Raw genomic sequence first — 22,106 nt, 5'->3', positions numbered from 1 at the left:
AGATACATATTTGGATTCTCCAAATTAATGATCTTCCTGTTACTCTAGTGTTTATCATATTTCAGCCATTTGGGAATCACCATTTATGTTTATGCTACAGTAGTTCTACAATACTATTACTTAGTCAATATTTTAATTAAAAGTCTTTTTAAAAAATTAGATATAATTTATATACAGTGAAATGGGTAGATCTTAAGTTGTGTTCCTAAATTGGGTATTCTTGTCTTTCAAAGGATATGTTTTTAGGATAGAGACGATTTATTTTTTAAAAAATTTTAAGGGAAATTGTGCCTAAGGAGATGGTTTACTTTGATTTTCAATTTTTCCCAATGGACTTTGGAAAGTTTGATAAATTTTGACAAATGCACACACCCATATATCCCACAATCCTATTAAAATATAAGAGCACTTCCATTACCCCAGAAAGTGCCCAGGTGTTCCTTCCCAGGGGAGCCCTGCCCCAAACCCTTGTGGAATCACTGTTCTGATTTCTATCACCTGCCTGTTTTAGAACTTCACATAAATGGTATCATTTCAGAAAGTTTCTTTCTTTTTTTTTTTTTTTTATGAACCTATTTGCTACTTTATTTATGAAATTTTCATTAGCCCACCGGTTTGTTAAGACCCAAGTAAGTATCTGCTCATAAGCATGTAGTTAAGTAATATTAGTTAAAGTTTAGTAAGTAGACATACATTATCTATTATTAATATAATACATATAATTATAATTAACTTTATTCAGGGGCTGTATACTTAGTAGAAGACTATTCATCTGCTACATTTTTTCTTTTGCTTTTAAATAGGTAGATATAGTTTACATGTTATGATTAAAACACAAACACCAGAGATTACATGACCCCTTTGGGAGGGAACACATGGATTGCGGCCTAGTTACTCTTAGTTTGTGAAGATGTAGGTGAGACTCTATGCCTTCACTATAGACACAGGAAAAATGACTGTGTTTGAATTCTTACTGAGAACACGTATTGCCTGACAATGTCACCATGTACTGAACTTTATCATAAATGATTATATTTGAAATACAATGTTAATTTCTTTTTATTTATCTGAGATTATTTTAAAATGAAATATTATATCACCTGCTTTAATAGAAAACCCATAGTTTTCAAATCTACACTGAAACAAATGTTAATGGAAATCATCTCAGGGACGACCAGTAATATGCATGACACACTTTGGGAAATACCAGAGAACTAAACCACTGCCATACTGCAGGAGGAAAGATAAATGGGTATTGGAGCCTAGTTGCTGCTCTGCACTAGAAGTGTGGGTCTCACTAAAGCTGGAAGAAGTGACTTATGTATGTGGTTATGCTCCCAGTCCACATTCTACAAAGAAGGCCAGTGCCCTCTTCCCAGTTCCCCCTCATATGTCTTCTGGGTCTTCCCGTTTTAGGCCTCAAGGGCTTCTCCCGAACTCCAGCCATCATTACCTTCGTGGTCTTGCTTTTGAGCACTGTGGTACTTGTGACTATCACAGTCATCCAGATTCACCAGAAGGAGGTCCTCCTTCCAGGACTGAAGGTAAGTGTGAAAGGGTTGGCACTGAAGGGAAGAAACGGGCTCTGACATAAATGATTCTAAAGCATGAATACGAAGAGAAGAAAATTCTCCCCCTGCCTCTAGCTGGAGCTTCGGGAAGGTGGCGGAAGATCCAAGTGAGAAGGACTGGGCGTGCTGGGTTTGTGATGCTGGAGGCGACAAATTGATAGTGGTAACACCCTCCTCTAGGACTACGTGGTTTTGCTTTGACTCTTGCCTGTTGGAACCAAAGTTAGACTTTGTAGCCAAGAGTTACAGACAGCTACCAAAGATTTAGCAGCTTGTCAGGTCCCCCAGACCACACAACCCTGCACGTGAGTGGAGACCAGGAGACCCAGGCTCCTCTTCTGGCCGAGCCAGGGTGAACAAAAATCAAGGACTCAAGGTCTTCCTGAGCTGTGCTGTGCTACCTTCTTTGGATCTAGAAGTGTGCCATGATCCCTCTGACTCTTCCCCGTGAAAAATTGCTCAGGACCTTGTGCTAAGTCCAGAGGCCTCTCTCAGCCCTTGATATGTCCATCCCCAAATGAATGCTCCCTGGTAGGCTGAGAACCATAGGTATTCCTTCAGCCTTGGCTGTAAGGATAATGGGAAGTGAGCCCATGGGGCACTGTCAGATGAAAGGTGAAGAGATTCAGTGAGTCCTTCAGTTATTTTGGTATTTCTCTGTAGAGGGCCAAATTGCATTTATTTTAGGCTTTGAGAGCCATTTCTACTATCTGTCACATACCTTCTTTGGTCGTTTGTTTTAATCTTCTTATGACTCTTTAAAAATGTGAAAACCCTTCTGAGCTGGAGGGCCATAGGGGCCAAGTAATTCAACTATGTTATCTGAATCTCATTTAGCATTTATTCTTGACCTCAGAGTCCCTTCTACATCTTCTAGCTGTTAGGGACTGTTCGAGGCTATATTTGAAATAGAAGTTTTTAAAAGATAAAAAGGAAACTAATATTGCCTTGGCTCTGTGGGTGAGTTTGATCCACCATCCTGAGTCCAATTTCTAAAGGATTAAAGGAAAATCTTTTTTAGATTATGGAATTTGGTTCTTTTATAAGATATTTTACTAAGAATCTCAGCCCCCCATGAATAGCATGAATAAAACAGAAAAAGAAAAATAAAACCTCATGCAACTGTCCAATGGTGACAGGAAAACAAGTTGTCTGGCTGTCCAAAAACATTAGCTAAGGTCTGGAGAAGCTGTTTCCCAAGCTCCAGGCACTGCCTTCTTCCATAAACTACATAAAATCAGGATTGCAACTAGGAGAAATACCATCTCCTTAAACTTTGTAAATTGCTATTCAGTTGAGTGAGCATTTTTCCTTGAATTATCTCATTTAACCCTTGTGCCAACTATGGAAGGTGGACAAGCACCATCACCATCATTTTGCAAGTGAGGAAACATAGGTTTGGCCAGTGGATGGCAGGACCAAAACCTGGTTACACAGTCAGGCCTCTCTTCACTTACATTCCCATCTCTCCTTAATCCTAAATTCTGAACTGGGAACCCAGGAGGAGATACTGGCCTCTGATGGGAGAACGCGTCCTCTTTCGCACAGAAGGGAAGGTAGAGAGGATGGGTGTAGAGGCAGGAAGGTTTGCTGCATTGGGGGAGGTATGTGCCCTCCCAACTCAGGGGAAGGCAGGTACCACTCAGACCCAGAAACAATTCTCAGACCCTAGTACTAGCCTGAGACCCCATAAATCAAAGGAGCCAGCTCTACTTGTGCTCCAGGTTTATCTTTCCATGGGATACATGTATGTGCCCACCCAGAGCCATGCTTTCCCTTCTGGAACATGCTATGGTGCCTGGAACCCCAGAATCCAGGGTCTGTGTGGGTCTCCCTCTGAAGACAGACCTCATCACTGGTCTGAGAGGTGGCAAAGGGGCAGCTGCTTCCAGGGAGAGTAGACAGAGTATGGATGTGGGGTCTGAGCTAGTCCACTTTCTACAGTCAACATACATGTGTATGGGGCTCTTTACTCTGTGGATCTTTCCCAGGGGTGGGAAGAAAACAGGCTGAGGGCCAGGCAGGGCAGAAATCTTCATTTATAAGAATTTCCCTCATGCCCTTCAAAAATGAGGGATGGCCTAGTGAAGGCAGTTGCCAGCTGCTGGTTTCCATGTGTCCTGGGAGGTGAGAGATAAGTTCTCTGTTCATACTGGAGGGACATGGAAGAATTAGAAGACTTGAAGAGTAAAGTGAGCAGAGGGAAGTGGATGCCAGGGCAGTATGGAGGGCCCTGTTGAAGGAGGAGACCACTCATGTTTAATGCTACTGTGTCAGGTTTGTTCTCTTAGTCAAAGATAGGGGTGCAAGAAGGTCATCTGGGGGTGACCCCAGGGAGCACAGGTGGGGGATGGAGAAGTGAGCCAATGGGCAGCTGGGGCTTAGTCCTGCTGGGGATCTCTGGGAGCCAGTGCAGAACTCACCTCAGGATGTCCTTTACCAAGGGCCATAGGCCGTATAGGACACCTGCCTCACAGACATCCCAATCAAGAGCGTATTTACACCCCAGCCTCCACTAGTCATTGGTTGAGAGCTGCTCTCCTTAACTCTCTAGTATTTCTGGCATGCCATGTGCTCGGGGTGGGGGTGGGGGGCTCGGCCACTGGAGAAAGCCTTCAGGCAGGTGGAAAGTGCACGGTTGGGCATCACAGTGGTGAGGTCTGAGGGCTTGGGGGCAAGGAACCCTCAGTGACTGTTCACTATAGATAGATTATTATTATTCCCATTTTGAAGGTGAGAAAACAGAGGGACAGAAAGGGCAGACAGCTTCCTGCAGTTACACAGACTGGAAACAGCAGAATTGACAGAGAAGAAAGAAAACAGAGCAGAGAGCACTGGCCTAAAGCAAGGGTTTGGAAGGACCGGCAGCACACCCTCACCAATGAGCAGACAGTTCAAAGAGGAGACTTTGAATCTCTTCAGAGGCTGGCTGTCGGGCCCAGCCACAGTTGTAGGGGACAGGACGTGTACAACAGTAGGATATTGGCTCAGAAGGCCCATCCAGCTTCACTGCGTGTGTTGAATGGGAGAAAAGACAGATGTTCTGGGTCAGCTGAAGCAGGAGCAGAATGACAGCTTGAAAGGGGACATTTCACGTGCAGCTTTTCTCAGGCTGTCCAGAGACCTTTCCCTTTTGTTTTGCAATGTGTGCTGGGGGAGAGCAGGGCAGTGTGGAGGTGCCGGCAAGTAAATATAAGGGCTGTTGCGTTATTTATGGTTTCAAACCTTGAGCCCTGTTTCACCTTCGTGTGCAGCTGACAGTTGGTTTTGAGGGGCCAGTTCCACAGCGGCCTATCCGTGGAGGTCCCTGGGATGTTCCTCAAGAGCCACGTGAAAGGTCATGATATCTGGCTATTCAGTCCAGCATTGGCTTTCCTAACCTTGGTTTATCTGAGTTTAAAAGCAGAACTATTAAAACTTAGCCAAGGTTGCAAATATCCCCAGTCCCTTCTTCATCATTACTGGTCTGACCTGCTCTGTCAGCTTCAAGAGTAAACATGATGACATCGCCTTTACCTTTCACTTGCCCCCCCCCCCCCCCCCGCACTTCACTACTATGAAGTCCAGTATCTTTCTCTTGAGGTTTTGCCCTCCCAATCCCCAGTCGCAATTGTTTATAAGCTCTGGAGCTTCTCATTCCCTTCTGATCAATACCCCACTGCTGCTGCCACTCACAGCCACATAATGTTACTGTTGAAGAGGGGCCCTGCAGAGTCCCAGAGTTTCAGGGACACTGCTTTTCTGCCATGATCTGCTCAGGTCGCATTAGATCCCCACGATGGGTCACATGCTCAGCCATCACTCTCCAAAGCACAACCACTGGGTCAGGCTGTGTTAAAACCATTTCCTTCTAACCCTCACCCATTCTCAGTCATCAGCCTGAATCTCTGATGCCTTGTGATCCACTTCGATCTACCCCTTGGAGAGCAAGAGTTGGGCAATTGGTTTCTTCCTTTCCAGAAAGCCCCAGCTCCGTATTTAAATTGGTCTATCTCCTCTCCAGCCAGATCTGCACACCACATAACTAAAGAGTTTGCTTTTGAAGGATGTTTTGTCTGAACGAAGAAAGTCTGCCACACCATACCAGGCACTTTCTTACTAAGCAGTCACCCCATTAAAGACTTGTTTTCCTTGGAACTTACTGAAAGCACAGGGGCTATGAGCACAGTTTGGAGAGTCAGACCCAGGCTTGATTCCAAGCCTGTGACTTTGACTAATTATTCACCTCTGTTAGCCTCAGTTTCCCCATCTGTCAAATGGGGATGATGATAACACACACCCTTTGTGCAGTACCTGGCACACTGTAAGTGCTCAACAAATGTTTATACTACTACTATTCTTATCATTAAGTAGAGTAATAATGATAATGATAATAACAGTAATGATAAACGTATCTAAGAAAGCTGATCTTATGGTCTTTGCTTTTGTTAGAAGCTCACATAGTCCTTGAGTTTTGGACCGTGGGGTTCATGGAAGACTGTTTCCTTTTGGTTCACCCACTGAGTGTGTCTTCAGTTCCACATTCAGGGTTTGTTTTTTTTTTTTTCTGACACTGCATTAGACAAAGGGTGACTTACTCCTTTTCATCCAGACATCACCCCCCTAGCTGAACTGAATGAAATTCATTTGCTACTCTCCTCTCCCTCCATGGAGCCACATTGAGTTGCACTGATGTAGACAAATGAGCTCTGAAAACTGGTTAAAGACTAATTTTTTCACTTTTGAAAATGCTGGTAAATGATGGTAGAGATGAATCATGTTAGAGAAAAGTAGCACTTGGCCTCAAGGCTGCCCCGGTCAGCACATCAGCGGGTACAAGAGGGGCTGCCACTTCTCCAGGCTCAGGGCAAAGTCTCTGGCTGCCACCCATTCTGATGAAACTGCATCCCATTTTTCTGGGGTTACAAATGAGAGTGGATATTCTTCCTTCTTTTTGATCTTGGCCCAGCAGCCCCGAACTTCATACAAAAGGAAAATGCATTCTTAATGAAATGTTGGAATAAAAATTTGGGGACAGGCAGGCACCCCGTGGAGTAGTTGCTGTCTTATTCTCTCTCTTCTTTTCTCAGCACCAGCCATGGAGGGGCCGGGTGGCGGGGGTGGTGAGCAGGTTGAAAGCAGGAGGAAGGAAAGAAAGCAGACTGACAGGGAGCCTCAGACCTCTGAAGTGCCTGGTTTCCTTCAGTTTCAACCTGTGCTTTAATCTCATGGTGAGCCTCTGCCTGGAACAGATTGTGAACAGTGCTTCCCTTGTTCACCATGGGGGGGTGTCATGTCAGGATCCCAGTCAACACTCATCAGACTGAATAGCTGAGGTTAAGAGGCCATCTAAGTTCAAATACCAATATACACAGGATGTTCTTTTTCAATAGAATGGAGAAGCTGGGGCAAGATTTTTTTTAAAATTTGGTCCCATTTCAAATGAAGCAAGCATTTGTGATAGAAAGTTTAGAATCTGGGAACAGGTTAAATTAGTTACTGTACATCTCACAGTGGATGTGATGAATGTCTTAAAAATCATGATAGTATTTCTACTCGTAGAGAGAGGTGTTCATGACATACTTTTTAAGTAAGAAAAAGCATTGGAGAAGATTAAGTACAGTGTAATTCTGTGCTGATATAAAAACATAAACATATGTCTATAAATCATGGCAATGTTTTCTTAGGTCAGTCTCCCAAGGCAACAGAAATAAAAGCAAAAGTAAACAAATGGGACCTAATCATACTCACAAGTTTGAACAGCAAAGGAAACCACAAACAAAATGAAAAGACAATCTACAGACTGGGAGAAAATATTTGCAAACAATGCGACAAACAAGGGCTTAATTTCCAAAATATACAAACAGCTTATACAACTCAATAACCAAAAAGCAACCCAATCAAAAATGGGCAGAAGACCTAAATAGACACTTCTCCAAAGAAGACATTCAGATGGCCAACGAGCACATGAAAGATGCTCAATATTGCTAATTATCAGAGAAATGCAAACCAAAACTACAATGAGGTACTGCCTCATACTGGTCAGAATGGACAACATCAAAAAGTCTACAAATAATAAATGCTGGAGGGGGTGTGGAGAAAAGGCAACCCTCTTGCACTGTTGGTGGGAATGTAAATTGGTGCAGCCACTATGGAAAACAGTATGGAGATTCCTTTAAAAACTAAAAATATGATCCAGCAATCCCAGTCCTGGGCATATATCTAGGAAAGAGGAAAGCTCTAATTTGAAAAGAAATATGCACCCCAAAATTCATAGCAGCACTATGTACAATACCAAAGACAGGGAAGCAACCTAAGTGTCCCTCAACAGATAAATGTATAAAGATGTTGTATACACACACACACACACACACACACACACACACACACACACACACACACAGGAATATTACTCAGCCATAAAAAAGAAATAATGCCATTTGCAGCAACAGGATGGACCTAGAGATTGTCATACAAAGTGAAGTAAGTCAGACAGAGAAAGACAAAGATCATTTATCACTTATCTGTGGAATCTAAAAAAATAGTACAAATGAACTTATTTACAAAACAGAAACAGAATCACAGACATAGAAAACAAACATATGGTTACCAAAGGGGAAGGGAGAGGGAGGGATAAATTGGGAGTATGGGATTAACAGATGCACACTACCATATATAAAATAGATAAGCAACAAGTATTAACTGTATAGCATAGGGAACTATATTCAATACCTTGTACTACAGAAGCAACCTTAATTCAAAAAGATACATGCACCCCAATGTTTATAGCAGCACTATTTACAACAGCCAAGACATGGAAACAACCTAAATGTCCATTGACAGATGACTGGGTAAAGAACTTGTGGTATATTTATACAATGAAATACTACTCAGCCATAAAAAAGAATAAAATAATGCCATTCTCAGCAATATGGATGGACCTGGAGATTGTCATTCTAAGTGAACTAAGCCAGAAAGAGAAAAAAAAAAAATACCATATGATATCACTTATACGTGGAATCTGAAAAAAAAAAAAAAAGACAAAGGAACTTATTTATAAAACAAAAACAGACTCACAGACACAGAAAACAAACTTATGGTTACCAGGAGGGGAAGAGGGTGGGAAGGGATAAATTGGGAGTTTGAGATTTGCAGATATTTAATATATATATAATAGATAAACAACAAGCTTATACTGTATAGCACAGGGAACTATATTCAATATTTTGTAGTAACTTATGGTGAAAAAGAATAGGAAAATGAATATATGTATGCTCATGTATGACTGAAGCATTATGCTGTACACCAGAAATCGACACAACATTGTAAACTGACTATACTTCAATAAATATATGTATATATATACAAAAAATATCTTGGAATAACCTACAGTGAAAGAGAATAGGAAAAAGAATATAGATATATACATATATATGGATAACTGAATCGCTTTGCTGTACACCTGAAACTAACACAATATTATAAATTAACCATGCTTCAATTTTAAAAAATGCTTTAAAAAATATGTCTAAACACATAGGTGTATATGTGGCTCTATGCCCAGAAGACCATTAGAAGAGATACATAACAAGGTGTTAAAACAACAGCTGGATTCGAGGGCTGTTACTTTTCTTTCCTTTTTCTTGCTTTGTGACTTTATTTTGCTTGACTGATTTTTCTATGTAGCCTGTATTTATTGAGCAGCCACTGAGCATCAGGCAGATGGTCTCCTATTTACTTCTGAAAGTAAGTTGTCTGAAGGTGAAGAAGAGGTCAGGCCTCTTACCCAGGATTAGGAAAGCTGGAATCCATCTGAGTTGACCTGCCTCCAGAATCCAACTTCATCTTCCTCCCTGGGACAGGACAGGCTAACTCAGTGGTGGTGGAATTGGGGGAAAGCTGCCACCCAGGAGCATCTGATGCCCTGGGCTGACTCTAGGCCCAACCAGACACTGACTAGGTCAGCATAACTCATTCCAGTGCCCCTAGGCTGCTAATGCACTTTCCCCCTGGTCCAGGGTCTGGCCCAGGCCACACCTTCAGGCAAAGCTCCCCAGTGCCTGCCTCAAGCTGGGCAAGAGGACCGGCAACACCCTCCTGACCACCAAAGTGGGACAGTATGTCACTATCCACTTGTATTCTGTTTTTTTCCCTCCTTAATTATGAATACTTTCACTCTGAAGGCTGATGCAGATTTCGACGTGTCTCTCCCTTGTGAGAACGTCCTACCTACGATTTCCTTTTGGTTTTTTATTCCCAGGATGATAGGCCTAGAAGTTTGGAGAAAAGAGCGCAGTAGGCAATTGACTATTCATTTTCCTCCTGAGCCCCAGGTGGTTTCTGCTCCCCACCTGGGAGTCGGATGAAGAGGAATCAGGGGACTGTCTCTGCACGCAAGATGCTTGGTGTATTCATTTTCAACCTTGGCTGTGTGCTGGAATCACCAAGGGAGCTTTAAAACTGTTGGTGCCTGGGTCCACTGCTAGAGTTTCTGATTTAATGGGTCTCAGGTGCAGCCTTGGTGCTGGGACTTTTAAAAGCTCCCCAAGTGATTCTAATGTGTGGCCAAGGCTGAGAACTATGGCCTAGGACACCTGACCCACCTTCCCCTATAGTCCATGGAGACAAAGTTGGTTTGGCGAAAATAGTTTTTCCTTCTTGGTCAGCTCCTACCTAAATGAAGCAGTGTGGGTAAAGCTCTTAGGAGGACTCAGGGTTCTCAGTGGCCCACTGAGAAAAGGGGTCCTCAGAGAGGCTGAGCCCATCTCTGACTCTCCCATCCCCCTTTTATTCAGTATGGAATCGTGCTCGATGCCGGGTCTTCCAGAACCACAGTCTATGTGTATCAGTGGCCAGCAGAGAAGGAGAATAATACTGGAGTGGTCAGCGAAACCTTCAAATGTAGTGTAAAAGGTAAGACCCAGAGAAGCAAGGGAGTGCTGGAATGTGCTTCAGGGGCCTGCAGAGGTCCTGAGATGCTGCCAGGAGGCAGAAAGTGAGCACTGGACTGAGTGTCAGGGAAATATGAGCCCTTGTATCAGTGCTGCTACTCATCAGTGCAGTGACCTCTGGCCAGTCCCTTCCCTTCTCTGGACTTGAGTTTTTTCATCTATAAAACATGAGGGGTTGGAGCAGTCAAGAACTGTGAATGACATGAGATTTTACTTTGCCGCACTTTTGTGGATGCTGGTGGAAGACACAAGACTCCAGGGTCAGAAACAAAGGACAATTTATTACAGTAATATCTATAGCTATTTCTTATGCTGGTTCTCTGAGCCCCAATTTGCACAGGATGAAGTAAAGACGGCCAGATGGTACCTGCTCACATAGTGGGTTGTGTTACAGAAAAGGAACCCTGAAACATTTATAATGGGTGCTGAACACGCCTGCATTTTGCTCTGGAGGGAAACAGTATTTGTATCTTTCTGAGCCTATTTGTTATGCAAATGTCCTTGAAAATATAGTCCAGAACAAAGGCAGTCAATGCCTCTGTCATAAGATATGAGACTCATGGAAAACTAATCCAGTAGGAAAACTGTATTCCAGTTGGCTGTGTATGTGGGATGGACGGGGAGGAGAGAGACAGAAAATATGTAAACAAACAGGTCTGGCTTTGTTCCAGTAAAGCTTTATTTATGGACCCTGAAATTTTGAATTTCATATAATTCTCAAATGTTACTAAATAGTATTCTAAAAAATTTCCCCCAACATTTAAAAATTAAAAAGTAAGAATATCTTAGCTCACAGCCTGTTTAGAAGAAGGTAGTGAACTGTATTTGGCCGGTGAGCTGCCAACGCCTGAAAACAGAACATTATCAGGATCCTTAGTGCCCCTCCACACAGTCCCTGCCTCCTTCACAACGTAGCCTGAATTGGACGTTGACTGTTTCCTGTTCTTCTTCATAGTTTTATCCTTATGCATTTAGTTTTTCCTGTTTTTGAAAACAGAATCAAGCACATACTTATATAATTAGAACCATTTATTTTTCTGTAATTTGCTTTGTCCACTCACGCTTGGTTTTTAAGATTCATCAGTGTTGATATGAGTAGCAGTATCTCATTCATTTCTCCCTGTTGATGGTCTTTTGTATTTCGCTGGTAATATTCTGAACATGAATGCTTTGCTAGGATTATTATTGTATTGTTACTCATATCCTCTCATGGTTTATGGTTTACCTTTTTAGTTTCTTCATGATGTCTTTTGATGAATGGAAGTTCTTAATTTTCATGTAGGCACAATTATCAATCTTCTCCCTTATGGTTTGCTCTTTTGTTTTATTTGAGAAATCCTTCCCTATCTTGAGGTCATAAAGATATTCTTCTATCAAAAGTTATATAATTTTGCCTTTTACAATTAAGTCTTTAGTCCACATAATCAAGCCCAGTTTGTGAGCTTGTGTATGTGTGCAGCACCCTCTCTAGAGCATTACGGCCTGTGACTTGGCCTGATCTTCCCAACCAGTGTGTCCTGAATGGGCTACAGGGATACCCTCAGGCTACAGGACAAGAGGTTAGAGTCCCTGGACCAGGTCTTTCAATCCCAAGCAGCCTCCTTCATTTCCCTCAGTGAGCTGTCCAAATAGAATTCCTTCTCAGGGGTCGTAGTATTGAAAAAGTTGGGAAGCAGAATTAGCCTTTCCCATAGGGAAGCCAAGAGTCTTTTCTGGATAACCAGGGTGAGTTGTGTTCATCTGCCCATCCATAGAGGACGCTGAACAAGACAGCTCGCTGCAGCTGAGGCAAACCCCGAAGGAGCTGACAGCTGGGACACCAAGACTTTATTTGAAGGGGCATCTGCGTGGCACCTCTCTGGGCTCCCCACAACAGGGGACTTGCATGTTTCCTGAGTACTGCTTGTGTTGTTACTCACAAGACACAGGCAGTAGCAACCTTCCTTGGACTTCAGCCAGAGATTCCATCTTTGTCCTCCTAACTTCTGAGCCATTTCTTCACCCCAAGCATGAAAGAGAGTAGCAGGATGTTTCTTTAGAAAAGAGAGACCAGCCATTCCAAGGAAAGAGAGGATAGTGTAGGATAGTGATTAAGTAGAGGACAGTCACCTCATCCCTACTGCATGAGCTCTCGAAAGTTACCTACCCTCTCTGAGCCTTGACCCCATCATCTCTAAAATAAAAACATAATAATAGTAATACCCACCCCGTAGGAATGATTTGAAGATTAGATGACATAATACATGTAAAGCAGGTAGCAAATGCCTGGCATAAAGTAGGCACTCAGTGAGTGTTAGCTATCATTCATCATGGGGCATCACACTTGACAGCCCCCAGGGGATACTCTTGCCAAAAGCTTACTCTAACATAGTTGTAAGATCTGCCTCTGCACCCAGGACAGCAATTTAGCCAAGTCAGTTCTGATGGCCTCTGACTGCAGGGAGAGGTGGCACTTTCATGGGGAGGGACCCAGGCAGTTTCTCGGGGGAAGGGGCCCTTGGCCCACCCTTGATGTGATTTTAGGGGATGAGCAGGGTCACGGAGCCCACACCACATCCATAAATGGATCTTCCCTTTGATCACAGTAGCCTCAGGGATCCATATATATTCTGAAAGAGCAGAAGACCACAAACTACAGCTCAAATGACAGAGTTGAGGTTTGGCAAGTGTCATCCCATGAAAGCCACATGGCTTCACCAAGCATAATCTGGGTTTCTAGTTTCTCAGTTGCAAATTTCCCCGGGCCTTCCCTGCCCTGGCCAGTTTGAAGGGGTGGTGAATGCTTGCTTATGCTGCAGTGTTTCCCGAAAGCCCAGGTCCTCAGAATTTTCTTTCTTGGGGGGGGTCTCTGGTGAGTATCAGTCCTCAGGAGCTGCTGTTTTCCGTGAGTTCACTGGGTGCTGCCTTAGGTGCTGGTCCCCACGCTGGGGTCTGTAGCTCCCGCTGCTTGTTGTAAAGCCATTCCCTGGGGGGTACTAGTTCCTTGCCTGCCCCTCATCTCTTTTGCAGGGTGCACTGCTCATAATTACTGCTGCTTTCTCCCATAAGGGACATTCATGTTTTCCCTTTAAACCAGCAGTTAAAAATTCTTTAAACTCCACTGGAGCCAAAACTTAAATATCTCCTCCATTGAAATACTTTAAAGAGCTGCTCCAGGGACCAGGCCACTATAGTATTGGAAAGCATCCTTTGCTCAGACACGTGCCTTTTGCTTCTGTCCCACCTCACGTAAGTCTTGTGCCATCTGTCCCACCTTCTCTTCGCAGAGTGGAATAGCAGTTTTAGCTCTTTTCTTGGGGTTGTGACTCCCAGGATCCCATAAGCCTGTGAACCCAATTTCCTTTTCCCTCAGGGAGGCTTAAGGAAATTTATGCAAATTTGGGCCTCAGGTGACACAGTCAAATGCCCAACATTTCAACATTCTAGAAAGGCTCCTAACCAGTCCCCATCCAGGGACCAGTTCTGGCAGAATACATTTTGTTTGCTGTAGACTAGACTATACAATACAATAATAGTGCTGCATGCTGACTTGAAAATCTCACTGATTGATTGATTCATGTATTTAATAAATATTTATTGGGTGCCTGCTGTTTGCCAGTAACTGTTCTTAACACTGGGAATTCTAAAATCACCAACATATACAAAGTCTCTGCTGTTACAGAACTTACAGTCTAATGGAGGAGAGATAATAAATAAATGGGTGTATGATGTCAGGGAGGAGTGCTGTGAAGAGAAACCAAGCCATGTAGGTGGGTAGAGAGTGACCATGCTATTTTAGACAGGATCATCGAGGGAGACCAAAGAAGGTGATAAGGTAAGCAGAGACAAAAAAGTCTTTTTTTTCCCCTGCCTTTGCAATTCCTTTCCTCCATATTTTGGAGTAGACCCATCGGTGTGACCATATGAACCATAGCACATACACCTGTTTTCAGTCCCTACTAAAACCCGTTAACTGCCAGAGCTGATTTGTTTTTTTATTTAAAAGTTGTACCACTCTTGTTGGTTCCTGGGAATGCTAAGAAGTGCTGACTGCTTGCTCTTCAGGCTCTGGGATCTCCAGCTATTGGAAAAAACCCCAAGATGCCCCCAAAGCCTTTGAGGATTGCATGCAAAAAGTCAAGAGGCAGGTTCCAGCCCACCTTCATGGATCCACTGGCATTTACCTGGGGGCCACGGCTGGGATGCGCTTGCTAAGGTAAGAGCTGGAATGGCACAAAGAAGCCCATTGGACCAAAATAGCCAGGAATGTGTTGAACTTTTCCATTTGTAACTTTATTTCTGGGAATAAAGCCAAAAGAAAGATACTCTTTTTATTCTGCATATTCTGCCATATATTTAGGCTTTAATTTTTTTGGAGAGGGGAGGTAATTAGGCTTATTTATTTATTTATTTTTGATGAAGGTACTGGGGATTGAACCCAGGACCTCCCGCATGCTAAGCATGTGCTCTGCCACTTGAGCTGTACTCTCCCCGCTTAGGCTTTAAAAGTTAGGAAACTTTTAGTCTTTATTTTAATACTCGGAAAGAAACAGTTCTAAAATTGATGCCCTTTCCCTTGGTGATTTTACCGAGAAACTGTGGGAAAAAGGAAGGGAACAGGAAATCTGCTCATGGGATGTCCCTCTAATTTTTCAGAAAAGTAGGAACTGTTTTTGAGCCCTGGTATTTTGACACCTGTGCACAACCAGCCTCACTAAGGGCAACCTACTGTACTAGTATGCTGTGTAGCTTCCACCCATGTTCAAAATGTCACTGAGATCTGCTTTAAACCAATAGGATTTCTGTACCTCACCCCAGTCAAAGCCTTTGGAGCTACTATAAAAGCAAACATCTCATTTCATTCAATTAAGCAGTTCCTCCTAAATTTGCAGCCATGACTTTTAGCCCCGTTGCATTGTTTTTGAATGTCCTTTCCCTTCATTTTTCCGCCATTAGAGTATTGCCTTGACCTTGAAATAAAAGAAAAAAAAAATTTTTTTAAACCCATCAAGCTTAAGTCTATCTAAATGAAAGGGTAGAGGCTGCTCTAAACTTTGAAAATAAGGCTTTCTCCCCAAAAGATGGCACTCATTCTGCTTCAAAGCCACTCTATGATCCCAGGAATGTAAAATTACATGTACTGTCTTCATGTGGGCATGAAGAAAATACAAAGGAATGAACAAACGGAGCCAGTTTAACATGACCGTCAAAAAAACCCAAAAAACAAAAAACAAAAAACTCCTAAAGTATCCTCCGTTTGATTGGGCCTTTTCCTCGCAGTTTTCCCCTCCATGTTTCTATCCCTATGTCCTGGTTGACCAGGTAGACTGTAGAAGGAAGTCAGATTTCTTTGCTCACTCTTGAGATCTGCTGTGTGTTTTCAAATTATAGAGTTTACTTGAAATAGAAATGACATAGAAATATCCTTCCTTCTACCTTTTCCTTCTTACAGAAACAAAGAACCCAACTTTTTCTTAGTTGTTTTTTTCTTCCAATCCCCTAAGTGAGAAATAATTCAAAGGCTTTGTAATTTATAGCTCATGACAAAAAGCATGGAATAGAAAGTTCACCACTTGGGGAAAAAAGTGACCGTCCATTTGGATAAATTAAATATTAACTCCTCCTTGTAAAATTTTCTTTTCTTTCTTTTTTTTTTTTAACATTTTTATTGATTTATAATCATTTTACAATGTTGTGTCAAATTCCAGTGTTCAGCACAATTTTTCAGTTATTCATGGACATATACACACTCATTGTCACATTTTTTTCTCTGTGAGTTATCATAACATTTTGTGTATATTTCCCTGTGCTATACAGTGTAGTCTATTCTACAATTTTGTAATGGTGATCCATTTCTTCTGAGGAACTAGCTGATATTTTAGTTGCTAGAAAAGTCAAAAATTTTTTTAAAAAACAACAATAAAAATCTCTGGATTGGGAACTGATAAAACTAGGAAAATTCTTAATTATTTTCCAAGCAGTGATAATTTTTTACTGAACTGGAATGGACTTCTGCTTGTAGCATTGTTCTTTTTCTTGAGCCAACAGTGAGCCAGTGCCCTTGGCTTTCTTAACCCACTGATGAAAGGGAAAATCATCTCCCAAATAAGCTTTCTCCCATAGGTTAAAATGGCAGCAGAAGAATGGTCTAATTATGCTATGTCGTGGGTGATATAAGAATGCTATGTTGCCATTCCATGGGTCAGCGCACTAACGGATTTCAATCCAATGACAGCCATGGTGTCCATCATATCCCCTCATGATGAAGTCCTCCCAAAGAGCAAGGCAGGGACAGCTGAAAACTCAACTGTCTTCCTTCCCCCTTCCTCCTGAGCTCCCCTTCCTTCTGGCTTAATGAAGGCTCCTTTATATGGTACTGCCAAGAGATTACTTATGCCACTCCTATGCCTTCACCGATCTTCTTTCCTCTGCTGATCTGAGATAGAGCAATGACGATTGAGCAGGTGGCTCTTTTGATGAGCTGGTTGCTAGAGCAGGACAGGAACAGGTAAGGGAATAAGTGGTATTTTTGCTGGTAGCTATTTTCCTGCTTGGCAGTTTGACAGGTAACAAGTACTTCCTGCATTCATGGTTGCCTGGGAGGCTTCAACTTGCAAAAGGGGTTGCCATGTCTTATACACATCTGGAAAACTGTCTCTGCCTGCAGGGGGTGGGGAGGTTATTTTAAGATTGTTGTCTGGGCACTCAGCCTTTTGTGTTCTGTGCCTTGAATAGGTTGCAAAACGAAACAGCAGCTAATGAAGTCCTTGCAAGCATCCAAAACTACTTCAAGTCTCAGCCCTTTGATTTTAGGGGTGCTCAAATCATTTCTGGGCAAGAGGAAGGGCTATATGGATGGATTACAGCCAACTATTTAATGGGAAATTTCCTGGAGGTGTGTGAAAACTAATGCATGGTTTTTAATCTTGCTGTTTATCCTGTCCCCTGTGATTGGTAGCTTAAGCAGAGGTGAATGGGCCAGCCGACAGAGCCACCTGTCCTGTGTCATTTGTATCATGTATGCATTAGGGAAACATTCATGATACAGAAGCTGAGACGTATATAGCTGGGGTAAAACCTTGGATCCTAAATAGGACCAAATGCACAGGGGAGGGGGGATATCATCACTTTACTAGCTAATAAGAAATTGGAGGCGGGGGAGGATCTAAAACTAGCAGTGGGCTCTGGGTCTTTTGAAGGGCAGCTGGGGAATGACCCTTCCAAGAAGTCCCATAGCCATCTGAGTTTTATGGAGCCCTCAGGCAGCCTGCTTCCCACCTCATTTTGTGTCCTCAGGTTTCCTTACACTCCAGTCCCCACACTCCCTGCTCCTTTGGTGCAGAGGAAAGCTGACTCTAAGAGATAATCACCACATCACAGAGGGCATAAACTGAGGGCACCTGTACCATGTCCAGCCCAAGAACTATTTTCTTCCCCTTTGAATATATTTTGAATTTAATTAAGTGTAATTCATTTAGTTAATATTTTGGAAATTTCACATAAAAACCCATGATTCTAACTTCTGACCCCCTCACTCCCCAAAATTTGAAAGAGCTGGTCACAGTGGACTCACATTCCTACATGGCACCAACCAACTGGAACGCAGTGTAGCTCGTGCATTCCCCAGTCTGCCACAGTCTCCACCATTCCCTATTGTCTGTGCCTAATCTACTCTCCTCCTTATGTTACCTGTCCAGTCCCTATAAGCGTTTGGCCCCGAATGTTCCCCATGTCGTACTTCTTAAGAAGATGGGTCTTGGGTAGAGAACGTTGGCCAATCAGAGATGGTACCTTCTTTGGTCTTTTTTCTCGCTTCTTGTTCCCACCGTGTAGAGGAACCTGTGGCATATGTGGGTGCATCCGAATGGAGCAGAGACCGTTGGTGCCCTGGATTTAGGTGGTGCTTCCACTCAAATATCCTTTGTGGCAGAAGAAAAGGTGGGGCAGAACAACAGCAGCACCACGGTGTCCCTGTACGGCTATGAGTATATGCTCTACACACACAGCTTCCAGTGCTATGGGCGGAACGAGGCTGAGAGGAGGTTTCTGGCACTCCTCCTTCAGGTATCTGAGCCAGGGAGCAGGAGGGCTTCCCTTGGGGGTCTTAGCTGAGGGGAGGGTGCTTTGCCTTCTGGGGTCTGTCCTTTCCACTCCAATTAGAAGGTGGATGGAAACAACAGCATTTTCCTGTTTACTTGTGGGGGTCCAAGTGTGCGCTCTCTCTCTCTGATGTGTTGACCACTTCCAGTGTATTTGAGTCAAAAATCCAGGGAAATTCCAGGGCTCCAGATGTTTTGTAAGTGACTCAGAACTTGGGATCCCTTCATGGACACAAACTGTTTTAAACCAGTCACTAAATAAGCCTAAGAATATTGAGAATTCCCTGAGTGCAGACAAAATAATACAGGTGTTCACAGGAGAAACGCCTGTTGACAGGGGAGAGAGCAGAGCCTCCCCCAGGCTCAGCCTCCTTTTAGATGAGACTATATTAGGCAGATTTGATGCCCTGTATATGGTGGGATTTTGGAAAAACCAAATTCCATCACATTGGTCAGTAATTCATGTGGCCACTGTTCCATGGCACAGATGGCTACTTCAGACATCAGCTAGAAGGCTGTCACCAATATAAACTCGATGTCAGCACTGTGTGCATCAGCAAGGGCACTAGCACCATGGATGCAACCCCCAGCCCCAAACTCCAGCGCTCAGGGGACGTCAGTCTCAGCCATGGCTGAGAAGGGAAGTTAAGGATAAAGGGAAAATGAAGGGAAGGGGCCTTGATCACCTAGAGGGACATGAGGCCAACCGGAGGCCACAGATCCTGGCTTCAGATGGGACCCAGGGGCAGGAGACGAGGGCTGGGTCTGTCTATGACTAACTATAATGGACACAGCATCAGTAGGTTAACCCCTACCTCTCTGACCTGCTTTGGTAATTGAGGGAGGAAGCAGTATTCCCCAGTCAGTATTCTGCAGAAGAAGTGGGTTGGTTTACAAAAGTGTCATCAGCAGGACTCACAGCTTCAGACTCCTGCATCACTGACTAGTCATGCAGGGTGGGTTGTAAGAATTCACCCTCCAGTTCTGGCCCACTCCCCAAAACTTGTCTTTCAGCCTCACAGGAAGGGCTGGAGCCCCAGTACACACGCATGCTGTGTGTACTGTCGGGAGAGGCTGAACACCGCCTGGGAAGGACCCTGCAGGCAGCCCTCAGCTATGCGTCCACCTCTCAGGAGATGCAGTGACCACCCCAGACTCTCATCTCCACCCTCCGCTAGGCCAAACCAACCCCCTCAGGGAGCTTAATCAACCCTCCCCAGCTGGGGCTCCTCTTTTCTCCGTCTCTTTTTATTTTTTATTTCCAGCAATACTTAATGCCCCTTCCTCCAGCTCTGGCCCTGGCAGGGGTGGAGGGTAGGGGGGGCTCCTCTGAACTTCAGACAAGAGAAGAGAAGCAGGTGAAATAACTCTTTTCCCAGGGTGATTGGAGGTCTGAGAAGCTACCTCTAAAATTTGGATGGCCTGAGAAATTGTGTGTGTCTGTGTGTATTTATGCACACATTCCTACAGTGTTTAGTAATAGTCTACAGTAGAGAAGTGAATACTCCACCTGGGTGAATATTCCACATTTGGTTTGAGAATGCAGGTCTCAAGGTGTGAGCCCAGCACTGCGGGCTGAGGTGGAGATGCCAGCCTCTCACTGTGGACAGTCAGCTCACAGGGACAGGGGGGTGTCTCCAACTTTGCCTCATAACATCTGGATGCCTGGGAAGGTGGCTCCGCCCTCTAAGCCTTCTGACTCAGGCGAGGGGAAGGATCCAGGTGTGATGAGGATCACTCACAAATGCATGTCCTGGCCTGCCTGACCAATAACTTCATGTTTCAAAGATGTATTGCCAAGCCCCAGCTTAGAAGGTTCCCAAAGATTATTGCATCATGAACACAGGCTGAGTAAATGTTACCAGTCTGATTCTCATTTTCTGGTCTGTTATATAAGGGGCTACATGGAAATGGGAGAATGACACTCAGATACATACTTTGCAAATTATTTTCTTAATAACAGGCCTCCAGTCGCTCCAGTGCTCAAGTCTCACTCTGATAGCATGTTAGACATTAAGGATACACATTCATTTCCTCTCCTTCTTTAAGTAAGATTTTTTCTTCTGTTTTTAAAGTAGTATATGTTCAGTGAAAAAAATTTAGAAAATCCAGACATAAAAAATATAAATAATAAAACAAACAAACCAACAAAACCTGGACTTAACCACCATCAACATATTGCTGCATTCTTGTCATGCTTTTATTTTCCATGCATGAATACGTGTATTTACAAATTTGGCCTCATATGATATATATAATTTTATATTCAGCTTTTTTTTCACCTAGCAATAATATCATGAGCAATTTCCTGTGTTGTTAAATATCCTTTGAAATTGCTATTTTTATAGGTGCATAATATTCCAAGTACCATTATTTAAAAAGAAAAACTATATTGATTATTTCATTATAAAAGAAAGTAATTTTTATTGTAAAAATGTCAAACTATACAAAAAGGTGTTAAAATAAAGATGAAAGAACCTCCCTCCAATCCTAGTCACTGAGTGTCTTCACTGATCTCAGCTTGATATGCTATAGTTCTATGCTTTTCCTGGTCAATATATAACTTATTTTCTTGACTATTTAATATTCCATAGTTCATCAACAATTCCTCTCCTGATAGACACCAAGCTATGTCCTTTTTTTCCCTACAACAGAAACACAGTAAACCTTGTACATATAACTACGTAGAAGTGATTTATGAACTAGTGATTTTACTTCTGTAGGACAGGGTCGAAAAATAGGGATATTTTTAATTTAAATGGATCAATAGGCAATCTTTTAACAAAATTAAAGCCATTCAGATTCCCGCCCTCAATGTTGTGATAATTTTTTGCACTCTTATAATTTCAGGGATTCCAAGACGTTCTAGTAATAAATACATGGATGAGAATCTATTTCTGAATTTTGTGCTTTGTTCTATTCATCAATTTGTTCATTCTTGAGCCAATATCATGTTCTTCTAGTTGCAATAGTTTGTTTTCTACTCTCAGACATTTATTTTGAACTTCAAAATTATCTTAAGTAGTAACAAAGAGAAAAAATTTTCATTGAGGTTATGATGGCAGTTGCACAGATTCATACATTAATTAGGTTTAAGAAAATGGCTTGTTAGTGATTAGAGTTTCTATCCAGATCTGTAAAATATTCTTCCATTTATTTAGTTCTTGGCTTGTATTCATCAGAAAACTTACAGCTTTCAACTTACAGCTATACTTTTCTTTTAAATCTACTTTCCTTGTGTATGTTATCACTGTTGAGATGCTGTGTGCTCCGTCACTACTGAGATGCTGTGTGCTCCATCACTACTGAGATATTGTGTGCTCTATCACTATTAAGATGTGTGTTCCATCACTACTGAGATATTGTGTGCTCTGTCACTACTGAGATATTGTGTGCTCTATCACTATTGAGATGTTGTATGCCCCATCACTAGTGAGATGCTGTGTGCTCCGTCACTGCTGAGATGCTGTGTGCTCCTTCACTATTGAGATGCTGTGTGCTCCGTCACTATTGAGATGTTGTGTGGT

At 42.8% G+C, this 22,106-nt stretch overlaps 1 protein-coding gene across 3 annotated transcripts in view; it reads left to right on the top strand.

Annotated features, from left to right (window-relative positions):
- Positions 1–22,106, top strand: part of ENTPD3 (ectonucleoside triphosphate diphosphohydrolase 3) — a 31,565-nt gene that overhangs the window by 2,808 nt on the left and 6,651 nt on the right. For all 3 annotated transcript variants that reach the window (XM_045509770.2, XM_010945871.3, XM_045509769.2), the window contains 5 exons: positions 1,417–1,544; positions 10,346–10,463; positions 14,546–14,696; positions 17,216–17,375; positions 18,314–18,544. In XM_045509770.2, coding sequence (XP_045365726.2) covers positions 1,417–1,544; positions 10,346–10,463; positions 14,546–14,696; positions 17,216–17,375; positions 18,314–18,544 — 788 coding nt within the window. The remainder of the gene's footprint in view (positions 1–1,416; positions 1,545–10,345; positions 10,464–14,545; positions 14,697–17,215; positions 17,376–18,313; positions 18,545–22,106) is intronic.

Source organism: Camelus bactrianus, chromosome 17 (genome assembly GCF_048773025.1).
Source record: "Camelus bactrianus isolate YW-2024 breed Bactrian camel chromosome 17, ASM4877302v1, whole genome shotgun sequence".
Classification (NCBI taxonomy): Eukaryota; Metazoa; Chordata; class Mammalia; order Artiodactyla; family Camelidae; genus Camelus; species Camelus bactrianus.
Note: the sequence above shows the minus strand (reverse complement) of the source record. Positions and strands in the feature narration are given on the sequence as shown.